This window comes from Lingula anatina, chromosome 1, assembly GCF_051362555.1.
Source record: "Lingula anatina isolate TDL-2025a chromosome 1, LinAna3.0, whole genome shotgun sequence".
NCBI lineage: Eukaryota > Metazoa > Brachiopoda > Lingulata > Lingulida > Lingulidae > Lingula > Lingula anatina.
The window spans coordinates 66,117,426-66,139,559 of NC_141767.1; the positions used below are offsets into that span (position 1 = coordinate 66,117,426).

The 22,134-nt window shown below is 38.5% G+C and overlaps 1 protein-coding gene across 4 annotated transcripts; it reads right to left on the reverse strand.

Moving 5' to 3' along the window:
- Positions 1-1,348: 1,348 nt before the first annotated feature.
- Positions 1,349-20,520, reverse strand: LOC106172772 (hillarin). 4 transcript variants are annotated; one of them, XM_013553653.2, is made up of 10 exons: positions 19,642-20,520; positions 11,237-11,467; positions 10,894-10,965; positions 10,603-10,686; positions 9,502-9,726; positions 8,491-8,688; positions 8,083-8,165; positions 7,653-7,796; positions 6,505-6,660; positions 1,349-4,939 (listed from the first exon to the last, which is right to left on the reverse strand). In XM_013553653.2, the coding sequence occupies exons 1-10, from the start codon at positions 20,248-20,250 to the stop codon at positions 3,529-3,531; spliced, it is 3,213 nt and encodes a 1,070-aa protein (XP_013409107.1). In that variant the 5' UTR covers positions 20,251-20,520; the 3' UTR covers positions 1,349-3,528. The 4 variants fall into 4 exon arrangements, with proteins under 4 accessions (XP_013409107.1, XP_013409108.1, XP_086873472.1 ...); XM_013553654.2 differs by lacking the exon at positions 10,894-10,965; XM_087017346.1 differs by lacking the exon at positions 10,603-10,686.
- Positions 20,521-22,134: the final 1,614 nt, after the last annotated feature.

A 22,134-nucleotide genomic window follows, 5' to 3' on the forward strand; every position in this document is an offset into this window, starting at 1 on the left:
CGATTTTTATAGACGCGTTTTTAGTTTAATTTATTTGTTTCTTAAACCAAATCAACACGGTGATAATGATAAATCATCACAGTATCAACTGATACGCAATCCGTCTCACCTGACACATCGGGTCGCACTGTAAGGCACGCGGCACACTGAGCTGGTTTCATAGGAGCTGTAGCCTGAAATCTGGTCAAAACTTTTAGACCAAAACTTTTGTCAACTTTGACCCAAGACAAATCGATATATCAGTCCAATCGAATGAAATGCTACACCCGTTTTACAATAAGAGAGGCACGGATCGTGTTTCAGACCAGTTCTAGCTTGATTTTTAGTGGACTACTATGGATTTATCTTGAGCTGAAGTAGACCAGTTTGGAGGCTGTTGTAAAACCGTCCCCATAACCACCAAATGTTGACCTCAAGCCCAATGGTGCGTTGGGGACACGGTGTCACTTTCACGAGAACACCACTTATCACTGCCACAGTTGACATCGAACCGCTGTCTGTACCAGGGAGCAACTCTGACAGTAGAAAACAAATCGTAATGGGAAATTAATTTCCATGTGAATGCTATAAAAGTACACACTTGTAAAGCGTTGCCCAGTGGGAGCAAGAGTTTAACATTTGTCAAATGACGCTGTTTAGATCAAAGGTTAGGATTGTGAACAAAATTTGAAGTAGAAAATATTGAAGTGTTTATAACTTTTATTTTTATTACTTTTATTACTTTAAATAAACAAGTCTCTCTAGATTATACACTTACTGGTGTCAAGGAATTAGAAAAGATACCCAGTTCCTTGCTATTACGTAACCTTAGCGTGTGCCAGCACGAGTACAGCGATGGACCCGGCTGTTGATCTGTGGGTTGCAAAGGCCAATTTAGTCCACAGGTGACACAATTCCATTCGTCAAGGGATGCACCTGGTGAAAGAGGTTTTACTTGCAGTTCACACTGGGTTACTCTAGACGTTTGCTTTTATTTCAAAATATGTCCTCAAAAGGAAAGAAAAGAGATGACAGCTACATTCCAACACCAGCGCTCCTTAGTTTTTGGAAAAGGGTTTTTAAGGTGCCAGATAGCAAACTGGAGACCGTTTACTCAAGTCCCCATACCCCGGTTGTCCATTAGAAGGGTTGAACAGTCTTTTCAACGAGTTGGGATAAAGATCTATACATTGCCGTATTATACTATATATCATATATGACGTTGTGATATCGTTTGATCAATTTCGCCAAAATCAGTCGCGTTTTTTTTTTTTTGTTTTTGTTTTTTTTTCGCGTTTTATGATCACTGTAAGCAAAAATACATTTAAAACAATTGAAGCCAACGTATGTATTGAAAAGAACACGAATATGAAAGCCAATTTTTTATTGAGAAATATAGCATTGTACATATGAAGGGTACATCCTGTACAGGTTTACTGAGAAACACCACATGACCTTAATATGACACCGAAATCGTCCACGCTCGACATCTTCTCAAGAAAATGAGAAAGGTGTGTCAATATCTCGACAATCTCCCTGCGAACCGTTCTGGTCCGCACGCCCTTGCTCATCCGTGGTCGGGTACACACACATTACAAGACAGCATCATATGAGCGTTGCTGCTCTAAACACAACGTGATGGCTATAGTTGGTCATGTAATGTAGAAATTATGCAAAAAGAAATGATAAGCACTATTGTTAGGATTTGCTTGAACTCGTCGTGTAATAATGATACACGTGCATTTGGCGTTGTGGATCATATCCTGTTGTTATATACGCCATGGTTGGACTATTCCTATTGACCGCCCACTTTTCCCGTTTTTTTACGTCTACTACCCTCATTTAAAAATGAAAATATTGCATAACTAAAGGCTATTATTTTTATTTCAATCACGGAAAGAGGCAAGACCATTTTAGAAATGCGTGTGGTGAGTTAAACATGTTTCAGTTGAAAATGTTCGAAATATTCAAAGGCTACGAGGGTAGAGAAACAGTCTAAAAAATGGTGCCGATTCCAGTTTTTGCATAGCTATGTAAGAATGGAATAACATTAACAGATTAATACAATAAGGAATCACAGTGTAACACAATATCAGCAGCAGTCCCCACAGTGTGTGTCCCTGATCATGTTGTATGAGTGCTACTTACAATTTGTACAGTTCTAGGGGTGACCATGCCTGTAAAAATTATGAACAAAATATAACGACATTTAGTTTTTATCCGTCGGTTAGTAAAAAGCAGAATAGCATCATCTGTAATCTATTATCCGTCGGTTAGGATAGGATTTACTTGAAAACTCATAACCAAACTCACAGAACTAATATACATGTATACTCCTATTAACGGAAAATTAATCATAATAAACTATTAATTACTATAATTATTGCTGTTGTCATCATTATCATAAACTTAGTGCGGACTTTCGTCTCAAGAACCATACACTTATTGTTTTGTCCCCGTCTTCGTATATGAAGCTATGTTAGATTCTGCCGAAGCCTGGTGAAAATTGCTTATGATGAATTTTAGATAAAAAACATAAATAAGGTTCAATGTAACAAAGGTAACATGAATTCATGACTCTGATATTCCAATGTAACGTAATTAAAAAATAACAAGGTACGTTAAACAAGAATATAATACGTTGCCGTTGTTCCGACTACCTTATATGAACATAATATAACATGCCATGTTGTCTGAATCAATTCATAGTGATCAGTTACCCAGGTCAAGGCCGAGGTGTACAAGGTCAAGGTTATGCTGTCCCAGGCCAAGGCCACAAGTTTAAAATTTAGTCTTTTAAAACTATTAATAATAAATAGATTAATATTGTTGCAATTTGGCTCCCTTAAATCTATTTCATTTGTGTGGAAGGGTTTATTGTGTATTGGTAAAGAAAAGGCCATCTAGAGAATTACCTTGCCACTGGTTCTTTAACCAAATAGTTATTTTACTATTAAATTGGAACCAAGAATTCTTAATGGCTGGGACTAAATTTGAAAGTATTAAGAATTAGCTCAACTTATCACCTACATCATATAAAGGACATACTTTTCTGGCTAAGCCCCATTCGTAATATACCAATTACTAGAATCATTGGATTTTTAATTAATATGCAGTTACCACTCCAGAAGTGTAAGATATAATTTCCCCTTTAATTAGCATAACAAACTTGTGACTAAATATAGGTAAATATGTACACCTTAAATAATTGATTTACATATTCTTTTAATCAGGATAAGACACTTTCCCGTGGGAATGCCTTTAGCATATTTACTACGAGATTTGTGTTGCGGCGTGCTTCAAACAGCATCAAATGGATGCCTAACACGATCTTTCAATACTTTTCCAATTAAAGTCGATACACCCACACCCAGGTGTGGTAGACTTGAACCCGGTAGCACCGAATCTAACAACGCCCCTCGAAAGAGAAACGTCTTCGTAGGAATGGACTTAAAGGACTTAATAACTACAGTCCGTCTTTATGGCTTCCTTCCTTCTTATCACTTTCGGCCCTGAAAGGCAAAAACAGGTTTATCGTTGTCAATGGCATCATTTTCTGAATAAACCCGACTTCTTTTTGCCCAAACTTCCATCGTCCGGGGCATATTTGATCATGTAATTATATACATTGGCCATCTTTTTGCCGGGATCGCTTTCAAACTTTGCATAGACTGCCAGCAAATAGTTCCCAGGACGAATCATGTTGATGAAAAATTTAGCGATTTTGTTGCTGTCTTCCCTCACAATGGTGACATTGTCTCTGTGGTCCTCATCTGGCTCGCGAAGGAAATGGTAAGACACTTGTAAAGTTTCAGGGACGCTAAATTCTACGACGATTTGGTTGGTAGAGTTGAGCTTGATTTTAGGATCTCGATAATTGATACATTTCATGCCAAATTTATCAAACAGCGAGGTGGGTCCCCACTTTTCCTTGCTCATGTGAGTTGAGGCATTCTCGGGGCGCGTGAGCTCCAGCTCTACAGGGTTGCTAACCTTGTCCACGTTGATGAGATATTTGCAGGCGTGTGCAAGAGTATGGTTATCAGAGGCTTCCACTGGGCGAGCGTAAATATCCAGTCCAAATTGTCCAGTCTGCGGGAATTGTACGGACAGGGTTACAACATCACCAGAAATGCTCTGCTTCACAAAGCGATCCAAAAAATGATCGTCGATGCCGTTCATGCGCAATTTGGTCACAAAATGCAATTTTCGCGGCATACGGAACTGCATCTCCATGCTGTCAGACGTGGTAACAACGCCAGACTTGTGTGTGAGCGGGATGAGGTTAAAGTGGCGGACGCTCTTCTCAGGGCCCCATTCCCCAGCGGCGCAATTTGGAAGTGGGTGCATTTTGTTAGTCAATGTTTCACAGACAACGCGGAATTTGCAAGCACATTTGAGTCGAAAAGGCATCATCGGGGCGTTAGGGTCCTCGCCAATTTTGTGAGAATCGTCGATTTTGTTTGCAAAAATCTCAAGGAAATAATCTCCGGTAGTGGGCACGTGAACGCTGTAGATCACGTGGTCGTTCATCATGGACTGGAAGACAAAGCGGTCCAATTTTGCTCCTTTATAATCAGTTTCGTGCTTCTTTTCCTTCTGCGCGAATCTGAGTTGATAATGGAAGACGACGTCGCGCACGATGTCGGCGGAAACCCGTATTTTCACCTCGGCACCGCCGCGAGTATTAGTATAGATGACAGATTTTGGATTATCCAAAAAGTTCATCCCAAAGTGGAAAAAGACCGACCGAACGAAGGGAAGTTCCTCAAATTCTTTGATAGTGATTGGTGTGGGCAAGAGTTGCCAATCAGGGTCGTCTGCCATAAACTCCATGATGAACTCCTCTGGGTCTGTCAGGAAGTAATGCTCATCATACTGGTAGCGAATTTTGTCTCTTCTCTTTTCAGACTTTTCCACAGCCGGCGCGGCTTCGTTATCCTTGTTTAACACAAGATGTCTGAAAAAAATAATACCTATGATTAACGTAATGGCATACTTCAGATAATTAATTGTCAGATACTATTTCAGTTGATATAATCTACGACGGTTGTTAAATTGGAAAAGGGTAGGTTCTCAGGCGTCTTTGTTTTGGAACACAATTCTTGATAAAAGAATACAGGGATGATATGAAGATTTGCTCAATTAAAGTAATAAACTTATTATTCTTGGATGATACAATATTTATTTTGCATTATGTCACTTTATGTCGAAAATTACATCCATGAATTACATGTTTATGGATTGACTTTGTATACAGTTTCCTCTTTAATGTTAGATTATCTGTAAATACCAAATGCTGTAGCCATCTTTTTTATGATTCAGAATACCAGCTTTCATAAGGCCTGTCAAAAGTCCATCTTAACTTGCTACATCTAAATTCAGGTGACACGCATGCCTGCACACAGTGGAATGTTAATCTATTAAAGCGTCTTGACGTGAAGGAGTAAACATATATTTCATTGACCTTCGATAGTTTACTGCCATATAACCATGTTGTCCTGTGGTAAGTCAATCACGTGACCTGGGTAAATTACACCGTGGCGTTCATGAGATGAATTCAAAATAATCTTCATCTAATCATTCTTGACCTAAGGAAAGCGACTTCCTTTGCCTAATTTATGAATTATTTTACGCAAATAGTATCTGATTTGTATTCTGTTCAGGGCCTACACCGATCTGAATCTTTATTTATGTTTTATGAAATAACAGGACCGGAAAACAAGCTGTTTGGGGAAACTGGTACAGACTTGGAGAGGCAAAGTGACAAGAGATAACATATGGCCATGCATCGCACTCTTGCTCCTCGCCCTTATAATATGAGAAAATGAAAGTAAATACAGTTCTAAATACAAGCATTTTAACTGTCATTAGATATTTAATGCTCTGTCATTTTCTACACAAATTATAACACTAAGACGATAGTTATTGTCCCGATTGAAGATATTTGTCCTATCATTTGCATTTGATCTCACGACAGAAAGAATAAACTACATGTCTTTTTTTTTATGCATAAGTTGGGACAGAAATGGGAGCCGCCATATTTGCAAGTGTCGATCAACCCAAACTACAGATTAAATACAGCCGTGCGTGACTGAAGCCATTTCTTTAATGACCATTGAATCCAAAACTTCTCCCAAAGACGACCATGCCGTGTTCTACAGAAGGATGCAATAAAACGTATGTGGATACACAGAAGGGGAACATAAAATAAATTTGCTTAATGAATTCAGTGGGTGTTGAATACAAAGGGAGAGATCCAAATTAACGATCAGGTGGTCTGCTATATGCCCAGATTTTATATTTTAGAGTTATGAACTTATGACCTTCTATCTACGTGTAGGCTATCCGAGCTTTATTGCCATGTAATAAAATATTCACAGAATTAAATTAAAATAAAATTGTTATAAATTACTTTATGTGATTTTTATTAAAAAGTACATAGCATCATTTTCACTTCTCAACACTCAGTAGAAATTCCACCTAATAGGGCAATCAGAGCATTAGTCAGAGCATTTTTTTTACCTTGCTCCCCAGTTGCACTGCACCAGCCTCCACTGCCTGTCCACGAGGACTGCATTCCAAGTATTGTTAAACATATCGTCACGGAACTTCATGCCTGGTTCGTAGCCAACGCTCTTGGATTTGCCTTTAATTTCAACACAATGCAGACCTGCGTAACTGAAATTAATAAGTTGAATAAAATTATTTGATTGGCTATTGATTTTTATGAAATATCTATCAGTGTTTGTGCTTTGGTGAATGAATTATTTAGATTGACAGAACACTTGGTTTTCATAGTGCAGACATTCCACTCTGTGTGGTAAAACATATAAATAAAACAAATGTACATACAGTCCAAATCCATCATCCCTAAAAATTAAGTGATGTATAAAACACATTAATAAATTTTCATGCTAGAATACATGTACCAGGGAAATCATAAACCGTTTAACCTATGAAAACTGCTACTGAACAAACCTATACACTGTTCTTTATAAAAAGCCATGTCTTTGTTATTAATGACAACTAAGTGACAGCTATTTGTTGGGAACAAATCTACGAGGACCGCCCTAAAACATGGTCTTGAGTTGATATACAAATTAAGTTGCCATTGCAAATTTGTTTGGTCTCTCCTTGACAACAAATTATACTCATTTCATTTTTTGTGACAATAGATACATGCAAAGATTAAGGGTGGGGCAGTATTTATTTAACCAATACCACCTAGATAACAACCACAATAAAACAACAACAACAACAATTACATATGCATCATCCGTGATTAAATGACTCCGTGGCTGCACAACAAAGAATAGTCATCATTTTTTTGTTCCAACTGACGCATTAATGAATCCATTTCACCCACATTTCTCATCTCCAACATATAATTTGCTATATCGCAGAAAGATTTCTCTTTTTTTTTTTCGCGAGTTGAGTTGAAGTATCTGCAAGGAGTTTTTTTGTAATAATAGAGGCCAAAACTGGATTCAAAACTGGAGTCAAAATAAGCAGCTTTCTTCTAAGACTTTCACGTTTTGGGATTAACGGAAAAAAGTGCACTAGAGTAAACCAAAATATAGGCGTCATCCTTGGGTAAAATACCAAGATTATCAAAAGTTGCCTCTGAATCTGGGGACACTCATGAGTAACTGTTGGGTGTCGGGTCTTACCTGCAAAGTCTCATGAACAACACGTGGTAGGTTTCTGTACCGTACTTTATTCCGCGGAGCAGACCCAGTGGGGTGTCCTCCACCACCGTCTCATCAAACTCGATCACATTCAAGTCCTTCACCGTGATCCAGCGAAATATTGCCCTAAAATAATCAGACACCAAGAGTTAAAAGCTTTGCAAAATGTGACAAATTTCAAAAATTAACGAAACATTCATGTTTGCCATTCTTAATGTTAAAAACGATCTTACTTTGACCTTTCTTAATGACATCAAAAATTAAATGGTATTTTGCAGATATTCAATTTGTGAAAAGGATTTTCAGATATGTGCTAGAAATCAGTTTTTCTCTGCAATTACATTAAGTGCATACGTGGTCCATGACTTCTTGTCCCAGTAGACATACATAATTGATACCAGCTTCTACATACCTGACTTTCTCCAGGTCGCTGAGACAAGGTGCTGTCAGTTGCTGGACCAAATCAGTCCATGTAGAGTGTTCACTATCGGCAATCTATAACGGAAGTATAAAATCACTCTCTTTTCTGTATTTATTCAGAAAGTACTTAGAAAATGTATTTTACTCCATTTTTACACAAATGTTGCAGTTCACAGTTTAATTTTTGAATCACAAAGGCGACAAGAAGTGTTTTCTACAACGGTTTGCAAAAAGACCGTTGTGATGTGAATAAAATTAGCTAAATCTGAGTTACACTATATAAAACGACATATAAAATCTTTAGATATTTTCAAACTTTGTTACCATGCAATAAAACCTTCACACACACACACACACACACACACGCACACACACACACACCGTATTTTGATACATTTACCTTAAACACGTATTCGTCCAAGTCGGTGAATACGCTGGGGTCCTCATAGAGTTCACGTTTCTTACAAGCTGCTGGTCTGGGAGGGGGCAACTCGTCCATTGTGGACATTGCTTTAAGGGCTTCCTCGGCCTGCATGATGAGGTCGTCCATGGCCACCTCCCCGCCATTGACCTGACCATTCTCCAAAGTCACGCTTTCCTAGAAAGGAGATGTAGAAATATGAATAGCGAGAAAAAAAGACGTTTCAAAACCAAGTAACCACGGTTGCACTGATTTTTTTTTTTTTTTTTTTTTGGATAATTGAATATCATTTCCTTTTGAATAAAAAAATTGCGGGATCAATCAGAAACTTGAGTGAATTTTCTTCGTTATGTCAGAAACATCCACTGCTTTTTCAGACAACTAATGGCTGTAAAAGATGTCAACCCTCCCGTCTTTGTTAGACTTAAGTACGTTTCTTTAATAGAGTCCGACATCCGATGCAATGTTCGCAGTGCATTTCTATTTACACTTGATCTTTTTCAAGAAGAGCAGCCTTAAGTATTTATATAACTTACATGGGTCTTTTACACCAAACAGTCATACATAGACAGGATTTATATTGAGGCACGCGATTTGAGTCTATCTGCTGACAAATTGTACTCGTAAAGCAGAGATTTTTTCACATTTCAGAACGCATTTATGCTAATCAAACTGTTATTTAAGAGCAGTTTTGCTGTTTATGTTCTATTTGGAAAGAAAATGCTAATTCGTTAAGTTTATATGACTATTGAATCATTGCAGGGCTATTTATGCTAACAACAAAGACACCTTTGGCAATATGGTACGTAACTTCGCCATGCAAATTGGGTGTTAAAGAATGGATTTTTATAATGCATGGTCCAAAATATATACATTTATTCGAACTTTAGCCCGCCAAGGCCGTTGGAAATGTCAAAATGTAACCAGCCATCCAGCGATGTACTTAGAGTCGTAAAGTCATTTTATGATCAATAAATTTTGAAATTGTACCTGCTTTGCCATTTCTATCTCTTGCTGAAGTTCCTGCTTGATTTCTTTTTGTTTAATGGCAATCAGTTCCAACATTTCTTGACTGTGTTTTGCCACTAAATCGCCCGCCAACTGCTGCTCCTTCTGCACCAGTTTCAGTGTCATGTACTTCTTCTTGTTATCTCTTTTGGCAGTCATGCTGTTCTCAAGCTCTTTCTTCTGTTGCTCGAACTGCATCGTTAGATGCTGAAGAAAAGGTAGTACATTTTTCAAAGTATCACCAGTGATGATGTTACGTATTTTCTTTGACTCGATATTACTAATGCTTTCGTAGTATTCATAGTAAGCCTAACAATGTCCAGATATGCAAGGGAATATCAATAAACTAACAAAAAAATGTCATTGGGATTTGCTTAAAAAGATTACAAATGAGACAGTTTTGATATTTAGAAAATCAATTCATTAATATCTATGTAAAATTGATAAGTACATTTCCAAACCTTCATTACGATAGCAAAGTCGAAAAAGGCATGGTTTCAAACGTTCCTTAAAACTAACTGATTTGGATTAGATTTCACGAGTTGTTGAATACTTAGGTTATGTTGTAGAATATTTGCCACAATTAAGCAGTGTTTCCCAAAAGTTATTTTTTATTTGTCATAATATAATAAAGTCTTATTGCGAGTTTGCTACCATATTTCTAAAAAGGGAAAATTATAGTAAAAATTTCAAACGACGTGTACGAGCGTACAGTAGCTTTATTCCCCATTACCAACTGCATGCTATATAAACTTCTAGTTTCAAGTCGTACACTCTGGTAGGGTTCGGAACAATTCTTCGCCCGCTTTGGCAGACAAATATCAAGATAACAAAATAACACTAGAATGCATATAATGTAATAAAAATAACATTGGAATACATATAAAATATCTACATTCCCTGCCGTCACCGCCACTCCGAGGCATGCAGGTGCCCGCTCATGCATTTCCTGTATAATACACAGGAATACTCAAGTCTACACCGCCACTTCACCCTTCACCAACTCTGAGCTTGTAGAATCCAATTCTAAGACCCATAATGTAAGTGACTTTAACCAGGGGTTGCTAAGCAACCAGGACTTACGCTGACACGTGCAAGCTCATCTGGAGACAAAGTCTTCTCAAGATCATCAGTGAAAGCCACAGATTTGTCGGCTGATTTGTTGACCTACATATACACACCATTCACATATTGAAAGCAAGCAAAGCAAGGTAAAAGCAAGATAAAAAAACAGAAACAGAGTAACAGAATAGTTCAGGTAACAGAAATGTACAAGATTTCACGTAACACAGGGGTCAAATTTATTCTGAAAATGATAGAGAGATTTAAGGAAGATAGCGTACATAAAAAGGTTGCTAAGCAACCAGGACTCACGCTTATTCGAGCGAGCTCATCCGGAGACATGGTCCTTTCAAGATGCTCCGAGAATACCCCGGGCTTGTTTTCCTAAACACCATTTATATTTATGAAAGCAAGCGAAGCAAAGTGAAGTGAAAGCAAGCTTAAACACTGTAGGAAAGGGTGTTGAAGTAAAAGAAAAGCGTGCACATATTGTAAGGATAAAAAACAAAATATTAGACAAACGTAAGGAGAAATGCATATACAAGAAAAAATAATCTTAAGAATGTCTGCTATAAATAAAAATGGTTCAAGAAAAAGTGGTGTGCAGCACAAATAAGATATTTTTACCAGAAACACGACACTCCTACGCTCTTACCTTGAAATCGCCCTCTTTCCCTTTCTTCGGAGCCTTTTTACCAAACTCTTTCTCAAACTTCTCTGTGAGATCTTTGAGTTTAATTTCCCACTCTTGGTCAAGCTCCTGTGATAACTTTCTCTTTTCGTCCTCTCTCTCTGCGCGGAACGTTTTGTACAAGGCATCTTCCTCCAGACGCTGACGCTCTTCAAGTACTTTTTGGGCTTCAATAATCTTGCCTTTCTTCTCAATCTATAAGAAATATTAAGAACGATGAAATATGGCAAAATGACGTTCTTTGAATTCAAAAATTGGCAAATTAAGTTGCATTTACAAACAACAATTTTCGGCAAATTTGCAATCTTACAGGGTGAGATTTTTCAGTTCAGTAACGGAATGTAACCATGATCTTGATTACAGCGCAAAGACTGATTAGTTAGTTGTGATACAAATTAATCTCAGCACATTTTATTGACCTCGTTTTGTCACTGTCGAGAAAATGTCCGAAAGCCATACTTCTGCATTATGATTAATTTCAATGAAGGTCTCTTGGGGGTTTACCAGCGAGTATTCTTTACGTTGGCTACGTAAAAAGTCATACGTGAAACAAGGATATGATAATCTGATATATATATTATTTGATACAATCAAACAAATTTAACAAGGGTACACCTTTATTTCCACTAAAACATTATTATTTCTAATATCATTTTTCCGATTCCCTGTATAACGCTAGCCATATTAGACCTCATCCACCATATGGATGGATTTTAATGTCCGTGTGACATGTGTCGTATAGGTAAATACTAGTGGGAACGAGAAAACTACTGATGCAATACCGAAAACTATATGCCTCCCTCCCCCCAACGTAATAAGCACAATAACGACTACAGACCTTTCAAAATCGAAACACATTATTTCTTCAGGTTATTGCATGCGTTTTTTTAATGTTTATTGTGCGTATTAAAACAAGTTTGAACAAAAATAGTGCAGTTTCTGTCCTTCATACAAAAAAGGAAGAGGTAGAAGCGAATACGAGTGACAATGTTGTGTCGTTGACCGCAAAGACGTTTTTACTATACTTTAAAACGCCACGGTGACATTAATGATTCGTAGAAAAAGATGGGACATGTAATTATAATAGGCATCAGAGCCGACGTTTCTCTTGCAGCATAATGTAGTTAGAGGCATTACAAGTTACAGAACTTAATGGTTGTGTTTGCAACTTTTGAATATTACAAAAACGCTCCGTTACTAGGGCTACCAGCTCCAAGACTGTCAGACTCGAAAATGTGAGAGTGGGGTAATTGGGGAGGAAAAGCAAAATATGATCGTAAGGCACGAATTCAAGGCAAATCATTAGATAGATCTTTCAGATGTGGAATAAAACCCCTCTCGTATAACTTAAATGACACTTCCTTGTGATAAATACCCAAACTTTAACGTGATGACGAGTGAAAGTAAATCAAGCAGGCCAGGACATGAAAGGAGCCATACATCTTGCACGACAGAAGACATCAGGTAGTCACGAGAGCCCCCTACAGAGGTGGAAAGTAAAGGCGACTTCACTGCATACGACAGAGATGGAGAAGTGATATCAGAGCTTTTCTGTGATATTCACACACCTTGCTTTCGGTGGGTTTCAAAGGAGGCCTCCATATGTCGCTTGAATTATTTAAAACGAGAAATTGGTTAAAACTGTGCCTAGTCTCTAGATCTATAACTTCCCGTTTTTGTGACAGTTGCATTAAAGATACACTAAACGACCTTTCATATGTGCGCTCAATCGATCGAATGTACTTTTTTAAAAAACGTGGCTGTTCAGACAGCTTTCTTACCCATTGCCTGCTAGAAGCAAAATAAAATTGAAAATAAATCCGATGTTTGTCTAAATTGTAAAATCTTTGTTTAAAGTTTGTTGTAAACTACGGTGCCAAACACCCAATACTTTGTATCAACATTCCTAGGCTAAAGCCTATGATCACAGACTGTTGCTTCTTTGTCTTGTTTCTGTGAAAAAAGTACGTTCAATAGGGGTACGTTCCACAACAAAAAGTATCTATGCTGTCGTAGGAGATATGATCAGATTTAATTAACCTAATTACATGTGTGCACTCTAATACTATCCATCCACCAATATGCCATGAGCGCCAGACGGCATGCCTACAGTATTTTACAACATGCACCACTCATATCATGCCTATTCACATTGCATTTTATATGACCAACCCTATACATTGAATGGCTGCCACATGCAAATTGCAGATGAGTAGGCCTCCGAACAGGCAAGCGCACTATTATAAAATGGCCCAAAATCTTCATGACTTGTTCAAAAACGCAGGTTAAAGGTTCAAGTCTAAGCATTTGATGCAAGTCAGTAGATCTTATTATGAAACAATTTTGTGTCTTCTGAACGTTGCCGAAATACTGTCGTACTTATCTTGCTGATATGCAGTACTTAAATTGTAAAGTCACTTAAGTATGTTGTTTTGGTAAGGTACCGAGTCCGTTGGCTCTCACAGAAACAGAACATTCATATTGCAAAATGAATACGTGTGAAGCGGCTTTATACAGAAATGAGTCAACCAAGTCACTGCGTCACTTGGCGAACACTGTAAACTACCTTTTAAACTATCCTGATGCCGGAAGTTGACAAATAACCCACAAACCCTTTTTCTGCTATTTAAGGTAGATATACATAAGTATATGAGCTGACAAGACTAATATTACACAAGAATCAAAAATAACGGTGTGGATTAGTTAAGTCACATGTGCCAATGCCAATCTGTTTATCTATAGAGGGTCACTACTATCAGGCAAATATGAAACACATATGCAAACACAGAGCAATATCTACCTAAATGCTACTTTTTAATTTTTAGCACAAAGTTTATAATATAAATGCATAAAAAAGATTCTAAGAATAAAAGAAAAAGGGTATATAAGATAACCTAATATGTAATGCTCCCATTTCCCTTTAGCTACCGGCATTAAAGACACCTTGAACACCGTTTGAGTGATCACTTTACTATCCCAAAGAAAGGATTGGATTTTTTCTCGAAGTGGTATTGTGAGGAATGCTTGTAGTCGTTCACGCGGCTGAAGTCATGCGAAAAAAAAACGTGGGTTTGGAAATAAAGTGATGATCGGTTGATGCTTAAATTTCATAAGGTGCGCCAGGAAATTTTGTCATATGTGTTTTTTTGCACCAAGATTCTGTTTCTGGTTAGATTACCTTGTCTAATATATTGAAAAATGGAACTTAAGTTGAAAATGCAAAGTAATCCGTTTACAAGCTTTTTCGTTGACAGAGCCTTGACCGACCGACTATGAAAGTAATAACAACCATATTATAAATGCAAAACGAAATTGTCAACGCCGAGATGCTCATTTGAGGAGCACCTCAGCTAGTGGTTTTCTCCACGACCAGTTATTTAAACCTATACCCATTGGTAATTAGAGCACTGATAGAGGGCATTTTCTAGACTATTGGCGCCCATCACCTCTTAAATAACTCAGCACCTCAGTTTAATTTTGCCATATTAGAGATAAGAAGTTTTAAGTAGATTAATTTCTTTCTGGCTTTTTATTAATCTCATCATAATTGCGGGATACAATCGGCCAGGAGACAGGGGTGCATTCCATCCTACGGCTCAGAGCTGTTTCGCTTGCAAGTGTTCATTATGTCTCCTGTAAAATGATGAATCAGGTCACCTAGGGCATTAGAACACCTAACCCATCATTTTCCCAGCACGTAGAATAATGTTCGAATCAACCTCACCGACATCTGCTACACAAAGAAGCGCCTTCCAAAACAACACGTCTCGCCGCACATCCCCATTTAAGTTAACATAAGTAAGGCGCTGACCCGACGTCAAAGTGATTGAAAGGTGAAACGAATGTCTTGTTGAAGTGCGGAGGTGTATTGGCACCATTATATAGATAGTGAAAGAGTATAATTGACGATCTTATATTGCATACTGGACTGGTTATGATGAAAATCACTTATGTGGACAGAGTGCAAATGCAGTCACCGTCTATGTAAAAGGCGTCCATTTAATTTTGGCAATTCCAACTGCAGCATTGGTTTCGGGGTATTATTCACACGCGATGTTTGGAACCAGGTGTAAGACTAGTTTGTTATAAAATTATAACTTGCAAAAATTGTTTCAAAGCTCATCTGTTCAAACTTAACTATATTCATTGTTAACCCATCTGTTGGAAGAATGAATCAGCCTCAGTTTATTACAATACATATAGAGGCTTCATTTCTTTCCGTCACGCAGGCAGCTAAATGACATTTTTCTTTTGTGCAGTGCTGCACTAAAATGGAGTTGTTTTGTTACCCATAAAGACAGGATACGAAAATTACCAGAGAAAAATCACTTTTAAATTATTTAACAGTAATTTTAGTTGTAAAGCACATTTTACTGTTTGGCAATGACGTGATATCACTTGGAAACGACGCGTTCTTTGTTAAACATGACATCCATATGTCGTTTGCTCCTCACATACCTGTAGCAATAACAAAGACACCACAACCATAAAACTGTTGCCTCAGAGACCTACCAAATCTAAATGGCACACGACAGGATCCGTTGAAAAGCTTGATCTCCCCATCTTAAAACCGGCATTCGGTCAAATATCAAGATACACAGTAGGTCTTAGCTTTTTATAGCGAAATCACATTTGATAAGTTTAATACAAAGCAGATCGATGTGTTTTCAATGACGTATTCAGTGTTGTTTTCAAAGAAGCTAGAATTTCCATACTTTTTCTCTTTTTAGGTCATCTCGGGACACTTTATTATTTACCCCCTTTCTTTTCAATCAAAGAGTGAATAAGGGCGATTCGAACAATACCTGTCCTCAGACTTAAAGAGAGAAAGTGGCGGGACACCCTGGATGACAAACACAGTTCTGGTTTTTGAAATAGTTCCAAATTTGGATGCCAATGCATTTCAAAAACCTGAATAAGTTACGAAACATTCTTTGAGGCTAGTTATACCATCTGTATTATTTTAAGGAGACAAGAGGAATTTCCATCTGGTTCCAAGTATAGACGATTTACCAATACGTACGTATTGCGAGGGAAGCACGATCTGTTTAACATACACATTACATACCCCGTTTTGGCAACTTTACTACTGTGCAATGTGCCAATTTGGATGTCAGCCACATCACCTCAGTTGGTATTTTCTAAAAGCAGATGATGCACCGTCATAGTGACCCTTGGTGACACATTAAGTTTTCCACAGTGCTGTCATGCATGCATTAATTATGATAGAGCCCACCGTAACTCAAACACCAAATACGTGATATGGGAGCTTGAGGGTTCGACAATAGTTGGAGATTTAGGCAATCGGATGCTGGCAGTTGGTCGCAGACTGCTTTTTAAGCCTTTTTCATTACATGTAATGAATTAACAACCGTCTAGTCTATTTGAAATCATGTAATAATTAAAGGTATATCGATGTAAGCACCTGTAAGGAATGTCAATTGAAGTACTTTGAAATTTAAATAAGTTAGTTATAAGTCGGTTCTCAAGAGGAGAAAAGAGAGAGGAGAGGCCCAAAGAGGAGGGGTCAAAAGGTGAGTGTCCACTGCCAGCCACCGAGTACCTGCTTCTCGTGACAAGTTTAATAGTTGGTCAATTTGTCTGCATTTGTCTCATGAGAATTGGCAGCTACTTGTAATTTTGGTCGCCCAAGGGAATACTGTTACCGTTTGCCATCTCTAAACATAGAAAGTCCTACCGGCACCAATACCCTTTATGGAATACAGAATTACAAAGGATGTGGTTGAACTCGTGAAATAGCTGGGCCCAAAACGGGTAAAAGCTTTATTACAATGGCCAATTTATCCATCGGAAGACTGTTTGTAAAACGTTCTCAGTCTTTCCCCATTTAAATACCTTATTTGGTACCAGGATCTAAAACAACGCCAACTTAAGATTGAGTATATCTGTCCATTAGATCTGTAATTAAATAACCATGGTCTCTGGCCCATTGAATGTCGTGGCCTACTTCTCTAACATACCTCATTTCATATAACATCTGTCGACTGTTACTTTATATGCAATTAACGAAATAACGAGCAAGAGTATGTTTCCCAAGCTACAAACAATAATTAAAAGGGGAAACAAGGTCAAGGTAATCAGCGATTAAGTCGCTGGTCGTCTGGCCTAACTAAAACAAAAATGACATTTTGAAATTATGATGTTAGATATGCTTCCTGTCATTGACACGAAATACACTGTTGGTGCTTACACCATATTAAAAAAGGCTCTCAAATGAGTTTGTCTCGTCGTGCGTTGGATTGTAACATACACGAACACACCGACACACACGCACGCACACACACACACACGCACACACACACACACACACACAGAGGAATTATGAGCGCTAACAAATGCACAGCAACAGCTGATTCATCATGGAAAAATGTAGGCATGCCATGTACAATAATAGGTCAGCTCCCACATTCAACACAGTGACATTGCCAAGACAAAGCACTCACGAGGCGTGGCGTAATATTGATTATGAAAAACCTTTACCTCTCTATTTCTAAATCGTATCGCATACGTGATATTCGTCTTAAGAAAACATTTAGTTTTCAAATCTCACATCTCACGTGCCCTCCTCACGTCCTCGTTTGATGTAGAGTTTAATTGAAAAGTTTAAATATCCCATACCACACCTACGCAAGAATTTCACCATGTTATATTTGATCGTGAATTAACCAAAACCCAATCAATAATACTATTTTGTACAGGCCCTATCGTATTGATTTATAAGTGTAGACCACATCATTTATACTGTGGCCCAATATTGCACAAGGAAGATGCGGGCATGAAAACATTTAGATTTGATCCTTTTCAATATGCATAGTAGGCCTTGATTACTTTATGAATTATGCACGACATTTGGAGATTACAAAGCAGTATTTTTTTTCAGTTACAACTGGAGGGATTGGTTAGGTTTTTTTATAATTCCAAACAAATGAACAGTCATCAACCTTTCCAGAAGTAATAACGGCTTCTAAAATGCGACTAATAAAGCACACATGATGGTCTAGTTATGTATAAAAAAAGGTTGTGCAGCATGACGCATAGCATGAAATCTGAAGCAAGAGATAGCTAGAGCGCCTGGTGACTTTTAATGATCGTTACTTGAATGATTAATGGTTATTACTATATCTGGACTTTGCTTTTATTTCATACCAAAATACGGGTCAGTTTTCTTTCCCAGATTTAGCAATGGGGTATTTATTACAGACGAGAACCACTGAAACGACAAATCCCAAAAGAAATTTTGAACAGGTTGTCCATTCGAGATTTAGAAAAACGAAATGAAGCCCCATCACAAGTGAGATAAAAATCTGTCATAGCCAAGAGTATATTATATATATCTGTGGCTGATGGGTAACACAGCATGCATTTCAGGTTATTACCCATGTCCAGAAGGCGCATCGCTCGTGTAAAAGAAATGACATCTAAAGGGCTGTGCTGCATAGCCATAAGCCGTGCTAATAATATGCATATTTGAGGGCTGTTTTCCTGTACTGGTAGGGCACATTAGAGCTGTGATGGATAGCGTGGTTGGGAAGAGCTATAACAAACACGTGATAAATAGGAGACGCATGTTACCCATCCCCTGTAGATGCTACCTCCAGATAACCGCCCTGTGTTCTACATATCTTGTCATCAAGGTGGAAATGGAAGGCTGGGCACAACACTTGTGGAACAATGTGGGAATCAAGTCTGCTACTGTGCTGGAGCATATCACCAGATTAGTGCGTTATCGTTTTTAACACACAACCACAAGGTGTCAACTTTTTGTGTGAGAAACCCTACAGCAGCATGGCTGTCATTATTGGAATGTAGGCTGGCATATAATTTGGAGTGATCATACTTCTAAAGAACCAAGGGAGAATGGTCGGTCCCATTGCGAAGTGCTACCGGTATTAGTTCACCTAAAGGGGATGCCGTTATGCACCTTTCACCAAATCGATAGAGTTATGCGCACAATAAACAAGACCAATACAAAAGATAAACATTACCATTGTTATTCAGTCTTAACCAGAACGAGGTTTCTTCAACTTCAAACTCAGCGCGCTTCTTTCCATTCAGTCGGGCCCCCATTTTAACCTAATGACCCATATTTATTCTCTTGAATTTTTAATTCCTAAAAACATTATGATTTTTTTTTAATTTAGATTCTGTGTCAAAGATATTTGACAAAGGATTATTTAGTCAACAACTTTTACGCCAAAAGATCTTTCTATCAAAGCATTTCACACTTATTAAGATAAAATACCGACCCTGTCGTGATTTCAGATATAAGAAAATGGGGAGAGGGCGATACTGGACAGCAATTAGTAGATCTGATAAGATAATACAGACAAATAAAGGAGCAACGTTACCACGTAGGCTGGGTACTGATGTGCCCCGTGTGGCATCTTGCCTCCCTTTTGGTACTGGGCCTGGGTATTAAGCGCCCCTCGGATATGTAGCGCATTGGCATCTATATGTCCCGCCGTAGCGCCTTGGTGAATCTGTTCGTTCACTCTTCCTCCAGCCTTTGGAGCGTGTAGAGCCCCCTTGATTGCCAAAGACTGGGCATCGATCAGGGGGGCCTGTCCGATGTTCCCCTTTTTGCCCAAATCACTTTGCATTTTCTGTTGGGCCAGAGCGCCTCTGATCCCAATGGCTTCATTTCCCAACCCCTTGGCCACGGTTTTCGGGGCGTGGACCTGACAGTAGACATTCTTGTCGCTGACATCCACTTGGTTGGTGGTGTAGTTCTTCAGTGTAAGATGCTGGCCACACTGATTACAGCGAAAGCATTGTTTGTGAAACACCACTCCTTTCACTGGGCCGATTTTCTCGGCTTGGTATACGGTCGCTTCACACCTGTGACATTTCTGTAAATTTGACGGCGACTCAAACAAGGACGCCAGACGCGACTTTCCTCTCTGTTCAGAAGGAGAGAGAGAATGTTGTCCATTACTGCTGCCTTCTGTGGTCGCCATGTTGCATATTTGCTACAATAACCCCTCAAGTGGTCGGACGTGTCCACGCCTCAGTGGGTCTACTCCATACACCCCGCTCGTGATTCATTCACTTTTGGTTAACCTCTCACTGTCTCTTCGTCTTATTTCAACCTCAAGAAGGATACTTTTTTCACAGATTCAATCTCATATGGCTGTGCACTTTAGCGTTAAGATGACACACTTCAAACGACTTTCACTCACTGCACAAGGTAGAGTCATTTGTGTGTTGAATAAGCAATGAACACACCTGGATGAGTTTATTATGCTAAACGGGGGTGGAAGGTATGCTCAGGTGTGTCTTTCCTTCTTGGACAGTGATGCGCGCCTGCAGGTCATGAAAAGGTGCATAAATTAATTATCATCGGTAAACGAGAAGTAAAACTAAAAACATTCGAAGAAAACACCTGTAGCACGCAGGTTAATGAAGTCGACGTACTTAACCACACCCAGATCGGGGAGCTGATCACGGGCCCTCTTTGACCCGCCCTTCTGTTTACCGAACACACAAAAACGATGAGTCCCCCACCGTATTTACATTATATCCAACCAAATTCTGAGCTGACGATAAGAATGTGGAAATGTTCGGGCCGGGCGTGCGCCGGACTAGGGACGTGCGCTGTATTAAGGAAGTTTATCGGGGGGTAATATCCCATTGATTGGCTGATCATATAGGATCGATCGGCCTCTCGGGGTGTGGGACCAATCCACACGTGGACAGAGTGTGACCCTGCTCTGGCACAGCGATAGGATCGAGGTTTTTAGGGTGTGGCGGCTTTGGGTTTGATATCTATTCAGATTACTGTAGAGGATAGAATAAGCTTCATTACAAAACACTTATATTACGGACCTATAATCATATAACCACTAGATTTTGCTAACTTTATATTCTTTGGTGGTTACCTTGATGATTTTTTACTGTGTCAACTGTGAGTGATTTCGATTTACAGGTCTATTTTCAAGTTTCGTTTTATCATTCATTATGTTTGTCGTCTATTCTCTAAGTTCCCCACTTTTGTAATACTTATTTATTCTTATTGGTGCGAGACAAATGTGACGCTGTCATTCGACTGAAAAAGTCTATTTCGGGTATGATGTACATCCAAAGCTATCTCAGTTCATTAGCATTTTTCAAATTCTGCCTTGACAATCCGCAAACAAAAACCCTATTTTAGTCTTCAGAGTGTAGGCTGTCTTGTCACAATGATTCTAAAGTTTCTAAACAAAGTCAACAAATATGGGAACCTCTCCAAATCGCTGTGAGATTTAGTTCAAGGTGTTTCTCACGCGTATATTTAACATATGCGGTGAACCCGGCTACCAGCATAACGTGTACGGTGTCACTCTTCACACGATCACGTACTGGTATATAACAAGTGGTGTATTCATTCAGGAAGCAAATAAAAAAGATGTTTTTTTCATACGCGCTCAGGTTGCTATTAAGAACGAAGTCACATTGGATACATAGACGGAAAAGTCGAAAAAGTAATTTAGAAAGGGAAGCGCCCACCCTGTTTTGGCTGAATGTGGTCTCACCATTACATTCCGCCAGTATTAACTTAATGGTGCATGAGCGCCTTTCTAATTTAGTAACATGTGTAATAAGATGGATGCATCTTGAACACAGTGCACATCTCATAATTAATTTAACGATAATTCTGCAATTTCATTTATCTAAAGGACTCAGCCACAACAAAATGAAAATGCATAGAAATTAATTTGAGATTAACGAAAGACAAACAAACAGACCTTATAGCTTTCCCTGACTCGTTGTTTTGAACTCGGTTTTGTATTCATTCATTCATTCATTCATTCATTTATTTATATATTGCTTCAAACATAAAATGCCCCAAACAAGTTTCGAAG

What these genes read in the sequence shown, in the direction of transcription:
- LOC106172772 (XM_013553653.2), bottom strand. Translation starts at nt 20,250, where the DNA reads ATGGCGACCACAGAAGGCAGCAGTAATGGACAACATTCTCTCTCTCCT. An exon ending in ATGAGCTTGCACGTGTCAGC is followed by an intron (nt 9,727 to 10,602) that starts GTAAGTCCTGGT and finishes CCTTTTCTTCAG; the next exon opens with CATCTAACGATGCAGTTCGA. An exon ending in TTGTTCATGAGACTTTGCAG is followed by an intron (nt 6,661 to 7,652) that starts GTAAGACCCGAC and finishes TATTAATTTCAG; the next exon opens with TTACGCAGGTCTGCATTGTG.